The 16,620-nt window shown below is 39.8% G+C and overlaps 1 protein-coding gene across 1 annotated transcript; it reads left to right on the forward strand.

Annotated features, from left to right (window-relative positions):
* The first annotated feature begins 1,576 nt into the window (after positions 1 to 1,576).
* On the forward strand, positions 1,577 to 16,111 carry chfr (checkpoint with forkhead and ring finger domains, E3 ubiquitin protein ligase). Its single transcript, XM_047382049.1, has 18 exons — positions 1,577 to 1,715; positions 3,639 to 3,754; positions 4,385 to 4,484; positions 5,705 to 5,814; positions 5,895 to 5,954; positions 6,066 to 6,260; positions 6,896 to 6,979; positions 7,128 to 7,293; positions 7,385 to 7,539; positions 7,664 to 7,826; positions 8,008 to 8,213; positions 9,344 to 9,463; positions 9,637 to 9,720; positions 11,237 to 11,307; positions 11,540 to 11,627; positions 12,895 to 13,002; positions 13,086 to 13,158; positions 13,472 to 16,111. The coding sequence occupies exons 2-18, from the start codon at positions 3,649 to 3,651 to the stop codon at positions 13,512 to 13,514; spliced, it is 1,932 nt and encodes a 643-aa protein (XP_047238005.1). The 5' UTR covers positions 1,577 to 1,715; positions 3,639 to 3,648; the 3' UTR covers positions 13,515 to 16,111.
* Positions 16,112 to 16,620: the final 509 nt, after the last annotated feature.

Genomic DNA, 16,620 nt, shown 5'->3' on the forward strand with positions numbered 1-16,620 from the left:
TATTGTGGCTGTTTATCATTACTCCGAACTAGTCAAACACACACTCTCTACAAAAAAACACAGTGAGTCTCCGAAAAAAAAAGTAAATGGGAGACAAACCTCTGACAGACATGTTTATCTTTTTATTGCTAATTTTGATTGACCAATTTCTAAGCTGCAACCGTTGCAAGTTACTTTGAACAATGCAGTGAACAAGCTGTGCGCGCTCCTATGGTGTTGTCAGCCTAGACACTGACCAGCTGCCTCTTGTACGCACTGATGGCACACAGCTCTGCCCCCCTGCACAATAGCCTGTAATCCATCATTCAGATTAAAGGCGAAGCAGAATGTGGTCTTTGCCTCACTGGGTCCGTCCGGACCACAAACATAAAGCATCTGCTCACCGAACAACTTCAAACTTAGACTACTGCATGCGCAATTATGCCCTCAGAGGTGCCCTGCACAAATATACAGAGAGAGGAAATAATCTAGTCAGGGCAGAGGATGAGCTGACAAACCTGCTGCTGTGAATAGCGACAAGAAAAGTTAACAAACTGTAACAGTCAAGAAAAGTAGAAGCAGTACGGAGCGGAACGAAAAAAATAAGCAACTGGATCATTCATAATGATGCAGCACAACAACCCTGCATGTTTTAAGCGCCACAGCTTAGCAGCCAGCCAGTAGCACACGCAATTTCCTCATTTTAATAGGGTGGTCTGCGCCTCTGTTACATCTGTTATCTACTGCACGAGCAATCTTGGAAAATGGCACAACAGGCTCACTTCTTGCTGGTGCATTTCTTTTTTTTTTTTTTGCAGTTCTTTAGCACTCCCTATTTGGGTTCTTCGAAGATCAAGCCCTATGTCAGTCAATTCATCCCGGTTACATATTCTTTGAATTACAGAAGGAAGAAAGACATGTTTAAATGTTTTCTGATGCTGCAAAATGTGCCAGCTAATGCAGAAAAGAGGTACTAAACTGTGGAGCGCTGCTCAGTTTCTGTACATAAGGACAGGCTTGCAGCAAGGTTGAGGGTACAGTAGTGTGTAGTCTGGAACAACAGTGGTTGCAGATTGCGCTTCCAGCCACTGGAACAATTACAATTAATATCCTAAAATCTAATTCTTACTATAAATAATTTGACTGCAGGCATTTACAATCACATCCATTTGAGTCCGAATGCCATTTTGACTTTAAATTAATGTTATTTTGATTGGCAATAACAATATTACTGATATCTCAAATGTAATCACATGTAGTCAGTGAACCTATTTCATATTTGTATTTTTCTTACTAGTACAATTGTAATTATAGATACCTTTAAATTGTAATTACAGATACCTTTAAAATGTACTACTGGTAGTAATACACATCATATCTTTATTTTGTTTGTATGTGTTGGTGTCTTAATGATGACATTTGTTAAATCAAGTGAATAAACAGATTTATTGATTGATTGGTTGATTTTTATCTTTTAATGGTAAGGATGTTATTTTGACGATGGAACATAATATTGTTGCTATCTCAGAGACAGGTGTGTTTTTGATTAAATTGTAAAACTGCTTGCCGTAGCCTCCTGCGTCTAACCCAACTTTAAACAAGGCATCAGCGGCGCCCCTCCTCCATCAGCTGACGACGGTTCATAGCGTCAGGAAGTGTTTCAGAGCTAGCCGGAACATAAGGAGGACAAGCTGTTTAACACTAAGCTGTTGGGACAACACACTAAGCGTTTAATGGTAAAGTAAGAGCTGTGACATGTAAATGCACCGGGATAGAGATAATGTTCTGGTCTGTTTCTGCTAGAACACAGGTGCTAAAGCTAGTGGTCTAGTTAGCTTAGAGTTGTGTCGATTTCGTTATCTATGCTAATGAAACGCTTGGTAGAAACTTGTGGAGCTTTGGTATTTGACAGTTGTGCCTTTGTTCCTGTTTGCCACAGAGTTAAAAAGCTGTTTGGTAAAATTTCCGTTTTTTTTCCCCTGAAGTTCTGGATCATTTCTGTTGATCTAGACAGTTTGTTCATGAACTCTGCTTCCCATAAACTTTACAGCAGCACCTACAGGCGTTGGACAATTAAATTGAAACACCTGTCATTTTAGTGTCGGAGGTTTCATGGCTAAATTGGACCCGCCTGGTAGCCAGTCTTCATTGATTGCACATTGTATCAGTAAGAGCAGAGTGTGAAGGTTCAATTAGCAGGGTAAGAGCACAGTTTTGCTCAAAATATTGAAATGCACACAACATTATTGGTGACATACCAGAGTTCAAAAGAGGACTAATTGTTGGTGCACGTCTTGCTGGCGCATTTGTGACCAAGACAGCAAGTCTTTGTGATTTATCAAGAGCCACGGTATCCAGGGTAATGTCAGCATACCACCAAGAAGGACGAACCACATCCAACAGGATTAACTGTGGACGCAAGAGGAAGCTGTCTGAAAGGGATGTTCGGGTGCTAACCCGGATTGTATCCAAAAAACATAAAACCACGGCTGCCCAAATCACGGCAGAATTAAATGTGCACCTCAACTCTCCTGTTTCCACCAGAACTGTCCGTCAGGAGCTCCACAGGTTCAATATACACGGCCGGGCTGCTATAGCCAAACCTTTGGTCCCTCATGCCAATGCCAAACGTCGGTTTCAATGGTGCAAGGAGCGCAAATCTTGGGCTGTGGACAATGTGAAACATGTATTATTTTCTGATGAGTCCACCTTTACTGTTTTCCCCACATCCAGGAGAGTTACGGTGTGGAGAAGCCCCAAAGAAGCGTACCACCCAGACTGTTGAATGCCCAAAGTGAAGCATGGGGGGTGGATCAGTGATGGTTTGGGCTGCCATATCATGGCATTCCCTTGGCCCAATACTTGTGCTAGATGGGCGCGTCACTGCCAAGGACTACTGAACCATTCTTGAGGACCATGTGCATCCAATGGTTCAAACATTGTATCCTGAAGGCGGTGTCGTGTATCAGGATGACAATGCACCAATACACACAGAAAACTGGTGAAAAATTGGTTTGATGAACATGAAAGTGAAGTTGAACATCTCCTATGGCCTGCACAGTCACCAGATCTAAATATTATTGAGCCACTTTGGGGTGTTTTGGAGGAGCGAGTCAGGAAACGTTCTCCTCCACCAGTATCACGTAGTGACCTGGCCACTATCCTGCAAGAAGAATGGCTTAAAGTCCCTCTGACCACTGTGCAGGACTTGTATATGTTATTCCCAAGACGAATTGATGCTGTATTGGCTGCAAAAGGAAGCCCTACACCATACTAATACATTATTGTGGTCTAAAACCAGGTGTTTCAGTTTCATTGTTCAACCCCTGTACATTAAAGTCTCTGTTAAACTGGTCACTCTGCCGGCTTGTTAAAGTTAAAATCTCACAAAAAAATTAATGAGCTGGTATTGTTCAGGAAAACATGATTTAGAAATCCATTTTTACTCTGGTAAGCCTGATAAAAATTCGCAGATATGTACTTATTGTGCAGTATTGGCCAGTAAACATTGTATTTAACTAAAAATCTCATAAGTCGTTTGATTTCACTTTCTATTTGGTGCCACATTTGCCATTTCTCTAATCCATACATTTAAAAATAAATAAGAAGAATGTTGCGTTAATCTTTGAACTTGTTTTCTGATCATCTCCCACGGACAGCCATCAGAACATGGAGAACTACAGCAGTGGTCGGCCATGGGGAAAGCTGGTCAAAGTGGACTCGGGTGAAACAATTCTGCTTTTCAGTAAGGAATGCACAGTCGGCAGAAAAAAAGGTAGGAGAGGTTTTGAACAAGCAGACCAAAACGTTTTGGTTTTGATTTCTATTTTGTGTTAGAAATAGTTCGTGTTTATCCTGGTTTTCAAAATGCTCTTACTGAGAAAAAGTCCTGTCAAGAGAAGACAGTCCTTTCTGTGCTGTAGACATTTCTGTCAGTGTCTGGAGCCTTTATAACCACCCCCTTGAAAACACAAAGCCTCCTTTAGTGCCCCAGACTTAGACAGCCCCTTGTGATGAGAACAAAAGATGTCTATTGACAACATGCGTGTAGAATATTAAGTAGATTTGTTTTGTGTAGGTTTTGCTATATATCTCCCTGTGTGTGCTTTGTTGTTGAGAGCTTATGGGAATCTACTTTTTTACAATGCAAAGCCAACGGGGTTTGCGTAGCTTAATAAATTAGTCAATGTCTGGGTAATAAGATTCAAACATGTCATGGCAACTTAGTATTAGGTGCAAGGTGGGTTTTTTGACAGTTTTTATTTCTGTGTTGTTATATCAGTCAAAATGTATGATGATGTGATGATAAAATGAGAGCCACAAGCAGAAAGAGGTAAATATTTCATTACTTTTGTCAAAGTAAACAGTCTTTCATGAAAATAATTTACTTTTATCATTTTTCCAGGATGCTTTCTGTCCTTTCCAGCCAATAAACTTGTCTCAGGGGAGCACTGCAAGATAGTGAAAGATGAACACTCAGGGCGGGTTTGGCTTGAAGACACAAGGTACTGTACCATAAGAGTTTTTAAATAAATTGAACTGTGTCCTGCAAACGTATGCATCTTGCCTCATTCTTGTCACTAAAGATAAATAAAAATCTGAAAAGTGTGGTGTGTGGTGAAAAAAAGGCTTTCCTTTTTTGGCACATATCCATAGAAAACAGATTTGTTGTCCTGTTGACAGATTATCCACCAGATTTACCACTGACCTCTTGGCGGCATCCCTGATCAATAGATGGATGACCACGCAGTTGTACTACACTCTCAAACATTCTTAAACGCTTTAAATATCTCCTCAACTTTATTCCTGACCTCTCTGCTGTGTTCCTTGGTCTGTTCTCTAATAAACCTCGGAGGGCTTCACAGAACAGCGGGATTTACACTGAGATTAGATTGCACACAGGTGAACTCTGTATCAATTATTGGAGACAATTGACTGCAAATAATTTTATTTAGGGCTCTCCAAGTCAAGGGGCCTGAATATAAATCCACGTCATACTTTTCAGATGTTAATTTGTACATAAAAAAAAATTAACCACGCATCATTTTCTTTACACTTCACAATGATGTGCTGCTTTAAAGTTGCTAATCGCAGGGATCGGCCGCTTGTATGATTCACAGATCTATATTTGCAGCGGGTCCTACTTGGCACATTTTTTTCTACAGCTGTTAAACCTACTTGCCTTCTAGAGAAGAGATAATTTCTCCAGGTTTACAAATATATTTATATATTATTGTTTTAAATGACTTATGTAAGAGTGGATAAGTTTTTTTTTTTTCTCTTGATTAGAAAGGGGGGGGGGGGGGGGGGGGTCATGACACAAAAGCATTGTATATATGACTATTATTTTACTATTGGTGCTGCTCTTATGAATTTTTATGGAGATGTTTGGAGAGACAAACTAAAATATATAATTTTCCTCATGTCCATTTAATTATTGGTTTTAGGAATTAACAGTCACTGTGGAGGGGCTAAATGCCACATGTGCCTCTGGAAACTTATTTTAAACACCCTGGTCTAAAACATATAATTACAATAAAACATATTAAAAAAACAACCCAGAAGCACTAGGGGTGTAAATACTTTTGCAAGGCACCTGTTGGCTCTCAGTTGCTCAAATAAGAAAGAGTTGTTTTTTTTGTACTTTCATATGAATTGAAAATTGTTTCTAGATGACAGAAAATATGAGTGTTGATATGTTGGAATTTTTAACTGTTTTTTGCAGCACTAATGGCACCGTGATCAACATGTCCAAAGTGGTGAAGAAGCAGACTCACATGCTGCAGAACGGTGATGTCATCTACTTTGTGTGCAGGAAGAGTGAGCCAGAGCAAAGTAAGTAGTTCAGATAGTCTTTGCAAATGTATTTATACAAATCTTTAATGGGAAAAACATCATATCTTGTCACTCTATAGGCATTGCCTACGTTTACCACTCTTTAAACCTGGAGAACGCTGTTTCAGAGGACAGTTATAGTAAGTAGTTGGACCATGTCCTACAAATGGCTCATCAAATGCATCCTATTGTGCTACTGTTTAATTTGTTGGGTCGGTTTTGATAATTATCCATCATTTAACACAATGCAGATATAGAGAGGCCAGCCTACAGTCTGTCTCCCGTTCTGTCATCAGAGATGTCCCTTTCTGTGGAACCCGTAATGCTCACAAAAGCTCCTCGGGATCCATCTCAGGAGGAACCTCAGCCTTCCACCTCTGCTTCCCACTTCTGTATTGAGAACCTCTTGTCCGAAGGCCACGGGACATCAACATCCTCAGCTTTTGGTAGGCTGCTTTGGTCAAGTCAATTTAGCTGAGTGTTGATAATGCATGGCTTTCCTGGGCTGTGTTCTGGCTGCAGGTTGCAGGTACGGTGCCTTGCGAACTATAAAAGGTTTTTGGTTTTTTTTACATTTTGTCACGTTGCAATATTACTGGTAGAAATTAGGATGATTAAACTACTGCCGATAAATCCACATTTGCCTTGCTCCTCTCTTTTTCAGTTGTGCTTCACTCTGCAATCTGTGTGACAGGCTGAATATAGTGTTTGTCTGCAGATTGTGAACTCTTCATACCTGAAATGTAATTGCAAGAAATGAATGTGTTTAACAGTCATTTGCAATATTAATATGGTGTACACTGATGAGTTGAAGATACAGATTGAAAAGTGTGCATTTGTATTCAGGCCCCCTGACTCGGTACTTAGTAGAGCCACATTCCTTTGCAGCTGCTGGTCCATCACATAAAATCCCAACAAAATGTGTTGACAGTTATGTGACAAAATGTGGAAAAGTTCAAGGGGTATGAATACCTCCAGTTTCCTAACCAGACTCTCGCTTCATCTCCAAGGATCAAAATGAACACATTTTAGTGTCATTATAGTTATCTAATAGTTTTTTGTTGTTCCTCCATTTTATCAGGCCAAGCTAAGGGTGCAGCCTATGCGCTAGAAAAACACCCAGACAACCTGGAACCAGAATGCAAAAGGAGGAGAACAGATGATGGTTGGTTTCTGTGCCCTAACTCATTTTGTTTCCACTTATGCAAATGTTTGTTCAGGTTCCTCGTAACTATCTTTTCCACTCCATGCCTGTCTTGAACGTTTTTGTGGTTGAAATGTCAGACTCGGTAAAGAAAATCGGGTTTTTACAGGTAAAGACTCTGATCTGGGTTCAGCACAGGCCGTTTGTACAGAGATGGAAGGATCACCTAAGGGAGGTCCTTGGCCTAAACCACCTGTGGACGAGACTAAAACAGACAAGATGGAGGAGTCGCTTACATGCGTTATTTGCCAGGACCTACTGCATGACTGCATCAGGTGAGAACTCAGGAGGAACGTCTACGATTGGTGCTTGAATCCAAATTTTTTTTTTCTGGTGTGTCACTTTAGAAACACTTTGTGCCTTCAGCTTGCAGCCTTGCATGCACGCTTTCTGTGCTGCCTGCTACTCGGGTTGGATGGAGCGCTCCTCGCTGTGTCCCGCCTGCCGCTGCCCAGTGGAGAGGATTTGTAAAAACCACATTCTAAACAACCTGGTGGAGGCCTACCTCATCCAGCATCCAGGTTTGCACACAAACACGTGTCATTATGAAATGTAATACAACAGAGATGAAGACATGGTTAACTCAGCTTTATTTACTGAATCCTTTGCTTTATAAGCAGAAACGTGTCTCTTTCTGTCTCATAGAAAAGTGTCGCAGTGAGGAGGACCTGAAGAGCATGGACAGCCGTAACAAGATAACTCAGGACATGTTGCAACCAAAAGTTGAATATTCCTTCTCTGATGAGGAGGGCAGTTCTGATTACCTCTTTGAGCTCTCTGACCATGACAGCGACTCCTCAGACATTAGGTAAAAAAGTCATTAAAACAAAAACATAGCAGCTAGGGAATATAATATATTCCTAAAATACTTTTCACAACAAAATGGTCTTTCTTTTGTGAAAGTTCTAAAGGCATCACTTCTGGCAATCCATGCTTCTTCCAATGGTCCTCAACCCTGATGAGTTTTATTTTGTGCTTTTTGCCTGCAGTCAGCATCTTGTGATGTGCAGGCAGTGTCCAAGTCACTTGAAGGATATGGGCCATGTTCTGGTTGCTTCGAGCCCAAACAATTGTTCCTCCGGTCTTCCAACACTACCACCTCTAATACCTCCTCCCGAACCTGCATGTGAAGAGGGGGCAGCAAAGCCAGCTGGAGAGCAGCCCTCAACATCCTCTGATCAGCCCTCAACTGATGGTGAGCGTAGATCAGGCCTGGGCGGGTCTGACGTTCTCACAGTATGATAACCTTCAGAGAAAATATCACAGGATGTACAAAAAAGCTTAAATAAAAAATATAATATGATTTAATTACTTCATTAAAACAGAAATACAACTATTATTAATGCTGCTGCTAAAATGTTATTATAGATATTGTAATGTTTTAGCATTTGTCATTTAAATTGAAAACCTGCTAAATTTAGCAGTAGATTTCAAGTGCTTGTTGTGTACAGTAATATAACTTTTTGCCCCTGCTCACAACAAGCTGGTATTAGCTGGGTAATTGGTCGGGCTACCTGCTCCAGTAGAACGTCCAGATGGCTACATAACAGGCATGCCATTTATAGCTTGCAAACAAACAGCGCATTAGTATTAAAACAACTGATAATTTATTCTCCATACAGATGGAGAAAACTTCAGTCAACCCAGCACCTTCTCCTCCAGCCTCATTAAAAGGACTTAAACCATAAGGACAATATGATAGGAAATGTTAAACCACTGTGATACCAATACCTTGATACCAGTAAGCCAACCATGCTCAGATTGGATACAGAATGTTACATTTAGCCTCTCTTATAAATTGAACCGCATGACATTTTAATTGGGTGAGGACTAACAAATTCTGATCCCAAACTTTTAAACAGTAAGGTTGTGTTTTTTTTTTTTTTTTTTTTTTTGGCTTTAAGCTAACTATTTGACCAGTGAGTAGTGTTTAATGTCTGGGTCACACGGCAAGATAATTATGCCGTTTTCTGACCCAATCTTCCCCTTCCGACAACCTTAAGGATGCCCTGATTATCATGATGGCTCAAAAGACAATCTTATGAGTTATTCCTTCAGTGTGTTAAAAGTGACCTAGTCTGCATGGAAGGATGTCAGGACCACTTCAACTTAAAACCAGTTATTCAACATGTTTGATTGGCCCAATATCCTCACATGTGGGGTGTTCCCCAAGGACAAACGAGCCTGTTGAATCTGATGTGTAGCCAATCAGAAAGCGCGGTGACGGAAACTAAGAAGGGATTCCAAAAGTGGGGAAAAGCTTAATGAAATATCAGAGCAAAGTGTCGCTGTGTGAACCAGGCATAACATTCGTCTTCTTTCCAGCACCTCAGGAGTACTGCTGCCCCCCTCAGGGCTGCCACATTTTCTGCACATGCTGCCTTCAGCCCATGCCAGACAGACGGGCCGAGCTAAACAACCAGCAGCAGGTTATCATTCAACAATGTGAGTTGTTCAATCACCTGTTTGTCCCTTTTTGTACCTAGAAATGTCTAGATGTGCATTATAACTGCACAGGGCATGGCAAATCATTTAAATAATAAACTATTACTTTATTACCAGTTATAACCCAAACTCAGCTGTATGTTTAAAAGGTTTGATGTGCTGTGTGTTGGCAGGTACGCTGTGCCACAGGCCGTTCTGTCATATGTACTGGGGGTGCCAGAAGATTGGCTGTCATGGCTGCTTGACTCGATTCAGCGGTGTGTATCATAGCTGTTCATGAATGACATTTAACGTGTCTGGAGCTGACATTGCTGTTTCTCCACATCGATATGTGCTTCTGTCACATGAAACTAATCTCAGAGCGAAACCATTTTTAACAGACACATCGACTACGAACGACGTCTTAACATGACCATCCATCTTATGTTGACCTGGTCCTCCGTATGTTCCCCAAACAGCCTTACCTGTTGAGACATGGACATGCCCGCATTTCTAAGGTCCAGCTTTGGTCTCTGGAATTAAATACATCAGGAGCATCATGGTGTGTCTTGTCAATTTACAGGCATCACTTTGTACCTTTGATGCACAATGGATGTGTTTTGCCAAAGGCCACCAGGAGAAAAGAGTTTAGTGACCTTTGCATAGTTTTATCAAGGTTGACGCTTCTGAAGAGAGCAGGTTAGAAAACAGTCGTTGAGCTTTAGCCAACGACCAAACGCCAATGATGTGGTTTGTCTAATAGAAAATAAAAGTGGCTTACTTTTAAAGCTTATTTTCTGCCAGTGTATGTGGCTTAATATACCTCCCCATGCCCCCATGTGCTGCATGTTTGGACCACCCCGGCAAACCTGCCTTTCTGTTTATGCTGTTTTTACTCAGCTGAACAATCACTGTCCACTCAGAGATACAGTTTTCACTACCACCTTAAACACGGCCTACTCAGAAGAGAAGAAGAAAATAACTGAAAAGATAGAATAGTGATTTATAAATAGAATATCTTTGTAGTTTTTGTATCCTTGTTGCCCCTGAGAGATAAGTTATCTATAGAGAGAAAATCGCAGCTCTCCCCACACCGTCGTTTAAAACAAGCGCTGTTGTTTTTTTTTCTTCTTCTCCTCATGATCTCACCATTGTTTTCTTCATCTGTTGTACATTTGGCTCATGTTGGCAGAGATCCAAAGCGATCAGGTGCGGGTACATATGATGATAATTACGCCACAAAAGCTTTGACACCAAATTAGGCTTCAGTAGTGGATCTTGTCCTGAAAGTTGTGGATCCATGAACCACAGATCCTTGATGTTTGTGAGGTCTAGAATTATGGATTACTGCTGTATACTGCTGGGATAAAGTGACCATGTGAAGGTGGACTTTATCAGACATGATTAAAAATCCATGTGTAGCTTGGACTGATGTTTACTGCAGTTAAATCTGCAGCATTTCCTTTAGTTAGATGAATATCATGCTCCTACTTTCACGCGTTGTGTCCCCTGACCACTCTACCTTCTCAGTTGTTTCCGTCCTCGGACCTCTATTGGTTGATCCAGATCACTGTAGATTAAAACCATGAGCTCCAATTGTAGGTTCTTTGAATCGGCTGTCTAATCTTAAACGATTCTCTCCAGCCGTAGTCACTGTTTTTTTGTTACGCTGTCCATGTTTCTTTAGAGCTTCCTGTTTTGTGTCATATTTTTCATTACTTTTCTCTGCACAGTTTTGTGTTTTCTGCAAATAGTTTGGTGGTCAAAGTAACATACATGTCCAATTATTTTCAGAACTTAAACTTATAGACAAGTATCTGGATGCTCTGCTGAACAACAATAACTATGAATCAGACATTCTACGTGTAAGTTACTCTTTATTTCTTGTCTCTGTTATTCCTCTGTTCTTTTTGGCGACATGTCAGTTGGTTGTCAGACCTTGTTTAATTCATCTAAATAAAGCATAATTTTAAAATGCTAATTCTGATGGGCACAACAGCGGAATAGAACATCCAGCTGCATAATTTACATAAAGTTTATATCTGCGTGATAATTTATTTCGATATTTAGATAGTTTCTTCTTTTTATTTCCACTAGAACTACCTCTCTGCTAAGGGGAAGACATGGAAAGATCTGCTCCAGGAGTCTTTGCAAGACTTACAGCAGGGAAAATATTTCCTGACAGGTAAGCCCTCATATCACATCCCAAATGAAATTCTTTATTCTTTGTACAGTAATCTATTTTACACACACAATGCCTTGCAAAAGTATTAATTGAATTTGAACTTTTTCACATTTTTTTGTCACATTACAACCTCCAGCGTCAATGCATTTTACTGGGAAATTTTGTGATGGAATATGAGAAATGAAATGGAACAACAAACAGGATTTTCAGTATCTTAAAAAAAAGAAAAAAAAATCAAACTGCATCAAGAAGACCAAGGAACACCGCATACAGGTCAAAGAGAAAGTTAGGAAATAGTTTAGAGCAAGGTTAGGTTATAAGACAATATGCTAAGCTTTAAACATCTCAGAATACTGCGAACCTAGACATGGCTGTAGGGAATGTAAGGAGTGCAGCAAACACGTGGAAGAAAGGGTTGGGGTGAGATGAGTCTAAAATGGACGTTGTTAACCTACGTGCTTAATGTTATATCTGGAGAAAACACTTCATTACCCTGAACAGAGCATTCTCAAGATGAAACATGGTGGTGGCAGCATCATGGTGTGGGGATACTCTTTTCCAGCACGGACGAGGAAGTTGGTCAGAGTTAACAGGAAGATGGATGGAGGTCGATCCTGAAAGAAAACCTGTTGAAAGGCTGCAAATGTCTTGAGACTAGGTTAGAGGTTTACTGTCCAGCAGGGTAGTTACCTGAACGTACAATGGAATGCTTCAAATTAAAGCATATCCATGTCTTAGAATGGACTAGTCAAAGTCCAGAGATACGTTCAGTTGAGAATCTGTGGCAAATAGATTTTCACAGATGCTCTCCATCTAGTCTGACTGACTGAACTTAAGATATACTGCAACAAGGAATTGTAAAATTCCACTCTGTAGATGTCCAAGGCTTGTAGTGACCATCTCCAAAAGACCTGAGCTGTAATTCCAGGGAAAAGTGCAAGTAATGACTATGAGAGGCTGAATACAAATGCGTGCCACACTTTTCAGATTTTAGTCAGTTTTTGAAAACCGCACATTCTTCTCCTTCCTCATAAATATTAATGCTGCTTTGTAGAAGTATTAAATATGTTGGTATGTTATATAAAATCCCAATAAAGTACATTGAAGTTTGTTTATGAAATGAGTAAATGTGGAAAAGTTCAAGGAGTTCGACTACTTTTCCAAAGCTCTGTGTTTGTAGAAATTCATAAAATATGTTTTGCAGCACATGCGTGTTCTCATTTTGATGATAAGTCCTAACAGTCTTGACTGACCTTATCTCCCTCAGACTGTCGCATCTCTGCGAACACGATACTCTGCTTCAGCTGCGGTGTGCGAGCCTTCAAAGAGCTGGCCTACAAGTACAGACAGAATATCCCTCCATCTGAACTGCCAGGTCAGGAAAATTCAGCACAGTATTGTGAATTTACAGATCCAAACATTGGGTACAGCGTTCTAATAACGTTTGGTTATCCTCAGCCTACGTAACCTCTCGTCCTGACTGCTACTGGGGACGTAATTGTCGCACGCAGGTGAAGGTGCATCATGCAATGTAAGTTGTGTAGCAAATTGTCTGTGCCGTAACAAAATAATTCCTCTACTTGTTTGGGCGACTTGCATACCAGCTGAATGCCAGAGTGTGTCCTCAGACAGGAAAAACTGAAAACTACTGTACATCAGGCAAAGATTAAATGTCACCTTTTTGTTTTGTTTAATCTCTGGACTATTTTCTGTCTGCATGTTTTATGTGTATTTTACCACTAGAGGGAGACCTTGTATAAACAGTTATTTTTTTCCTGAAGATCTGGGCAGGATCTTCTCGGTGTTTTCTAATGCAAAACTAATTCTTTCTTTCATTATTTCAGGAAATTCAACCACATATGCGAACAGACACGCTTCAAGAGCTGAAGGAGCTGCATGTTTGCTTCTTCTCCCAAACTGTGTCAAATGTAGATAAGTCAGTATCTTGTGCACTTGTGAAACACAATCTTGATAGGTTTTGCTCTGTCCATTGTAGACAACTGCCTTACATATTAACAATCAATGTCCATTTACAATGATGACCATGTTCTCCCAAATCTGAGGAGAACAAAATCTATGCAGATTCGGATTAAACCCTTGGAGTGTAATCTTGTTGGACAAATGGCACCAACTGTCATTTGTATAGGTTGCTGTTTTGTGCCATTATTTAGAATAAACTGGCAGAAACAGTCGGCATCCTTTGTTAAAGTAATCATGTAAATTGTCCTTCTTAATATCTCCATCTATCAGCCTGTGCATCTAGGACATACCAAAACATTAGAATCATGCCTGGCAGTCTGTATTTATACAAAATGGGGCTGGGTATACATGCTAATACAAGTCTGTTTGTATGTCCCTTACAAAGCTTAAACAATACATCGCATGGATTTTTTTTCTTTCTATTTGAGATCATTATTTTAGTATTTTCATAATCTGCTAGATTTACTATTCAGGGCTTTCACAACTCATTGCATTTAAATAGTTGTGTAAAATCTTATATATCTCAATAATACTATCTATAAATAAATAGTACTCAGTAAATTAGAATATTATTTGCCAAGTTAATTTATTTCAGATTATATAGATTCATTACTCAGACTCTCAAGTGTTTGAGTGATTACGGAAACCCAACACATTTTTCAGTAAATTGAAAAATCTGAAAATATTCCAAGACCAAATAGTGTTATGGCATTTATACAATCATCCGGAAGACTGCTAGCTCTACAGTTGCCCAGCAGAAAGTCACTGGCAGTCTACATAGAAAGCAAACCATAAAACGTCATTGCTAAAGAAGCTGGCTGCTATATTTACACAAAAGAATGGAAGGTTGAGTGGAAGGAAAAAGTGTGCTATATCTGACTTTGACTCTGTTAAGTGCTTTGTTCTGTATTTTCATCTCTGAGGTGACTTAGTGAAGTGCACAGAGGGCACTTTCTTGTTTCCTCGTAGTAAGGGCTAATCTGTGATGAAATGCACAGCTTCCCTATGTAGACATTCAGGAAAATCAAAGTGATGTCAAAGCAGCTATGAATCTTTTAGCTGCATAATCCTGAAACTGTTGAAGAATCATGCCAATTCAGATCCTCAATTGTCCACATACTTCTTACCTCTGATCAGCATGTTGATCTGTGTCGAGTTTCTCTATTTCTCCTCAGGTACACAATGCTGCAGTTTTATTTGAAAACTGCAGATCTGCCACATTCGGTGGTTGAAAATTCCTTTTCAAAATGGGAAAAGCAGAGATACATAAATGCACTGACATCCTTTTTAAGACTATCATCGTTTCAAAAAGTCTCTATATTAATGTAGTAAAAACTAGACAAATCAATCTTGGCTTCTTCTAGTTTCTGATTCCTATCAGTTAAAACCTCTGCACTGTAGTTTAAAGGAGGCCTTTTATATTGAAATAATAATCTGTAGTATCACTAATCTTCCCTTTTGACCCTGTCCTGGATCACAGTTATTGGTGTGGATGTGAAGTAGAAACAATGTTTATGGCAGGCCTTAGAAAGGCTATTGCATTTCATGTGGATTTATTTTTCTACATTTATGTAGCTTCTTTTAGTTATAATTGTTTTATTGTACATGAGATATCTTTGCACCTGTTCCACACATAAGAGAAAGTCTAAAACATGATCAAACATCCTAAGACATTCTGTCTTAGGAAATAAAGATCCTTTATAGTGTGAGAAAGTTGTCAATTTGATATACATTTAACTCTGTGCTTTTTGTTATTCCAAATATTGTTTTGTTATGATGCCACTAAATCTAGGAGGACATTTTTAAAGTGTAGTTGTTAAATGGCACATTCCTCTTGTCAGCCTAAGTTTCTACCTTCATATGTGGGATTTAGCTCATTATTTTCTGTATATGTATCTTTTTTTTTTTAAAGTCATGCTCAGCCCATCGGCGCAAGCCTGATCGATCCCCTCACAGACGAGTGTTAATTATTCGCTACAGGAGATCCGGCCGCCCTAAGCTAACAACAATCCCAAGCCGCTCCAACAAGGAATCGGTATTAGCCGCTTTCCTGGAGTGCTTTGCTTTTTCCTACAGTGTTGGGTGTGTTTGGGGCCTGGGTTATTATGTTGTACACCAAGCTGCAGAATAGGTCTGGGTGAAGCTCCTCAAGAGTAAATCAGGTTTTATTCTACCTCATCACAACACACACAAATTAAAGATGTTTGCATCAGATTTAAAAAGAAAAAACTGAGAAGCTGCATGTGTGTTCTCAATAAGGTGGATGTAACTTTTATAAATGCCTGTAGGATTGTACGCAATGCACTATTTTAAGAATGAATCTAGATTATAATCACCCTCTCGTTTAACCACAGACGATCTTCAGGAACATGCAGAAATTAGTCATGGACTTTGAGAAATGTTTGTTTTATCAAGTTGTATTAGCTGTACTAAAACTGTATTTGAAATGTATCTAGTTTTTGTTCATTCATTTAAATACATTAAAAGTGATATAGCTCAGAAAACGTCTGGGTTGTTTCTCTTCATTCTTTATTTCACAGCCAACAAACCTGCATATTTTCGATCTCCCTCAGCTTCAAGTCACTTGATTTAAATGTAGCAATCAGGCTTGCTGATGATGTAATTCAGTCATTTACATTGGTCATGTTGGAGCAGGGACACATCCAACATGCAGGGCTGTGGGTCCTGAGGATCTGGGTTAGGAAATGCTGATTCATCTTTTCTTTGACTGTAATTGAATGTTTAGTGTGCACTTTGTGTTCTCAGATGTACAGGGGTTGGACAATGAAACTGAAACACCTGTCATTTTAGTGTGGGAGGTTTCATGGCTAAATTGGACCAGCCTGGTAGCCAGTCTTCATTGATTGCACATTGCACCAGTAAGAGCAGAGTGTGAAGGTTCAATTAGCAGGGTAAGAACTCAGTTTTGCTCAAAATATTGAAATGCACACAACATTATGGGTGACATACCAGAGTTCAAAAGAGGACAAATTGTTGGTGCACGTCTTGCTGG

This window comes from Girardinichthys multiradiatus, chromosome 12, assembly GCF_021462225.1.
Source record: "Girardinichthys multiradiatus isolate DD_20200921_A chromosome 12, DD_fGirMul_XY1, whole genome shotgun sequence".
Classification (NCBI taxonomy): Eukaryota; Metazoa; Chordata; class Actinopteri; order Cyprinodontiformes; family Goodeidae; genus Girardinichthys; species Girardinichthys multiradiatus.

What these genes read in the sequence shown, in the direction of transcription:
- chfr (XM_047382049.1), top strand. Translation starts at nt 3,649, where the DNA reads ATGGAGAACTACAGCAGTGGTCGGCCATGGGGAAAGCTGGTCAAAGTG. An exon ending in GTTTGGCTTGAAGACACAAG is followed by an intron (nt 4,485 to 5,704) that starts GTACTGTACCAT and finishes TGTTTTTTGCAG; the next exon opens with CACTAATGGCACCGTGATCA. An exon ending in GGGAAAATATTTCCTGACAG is followed by an intron (nt 11,628 to 12,894) that starts GTAAGCCCTCAT and finishes TATCTCCCTCAG; the next exon opens with ACTGTCGCATCTCTGCGAAC.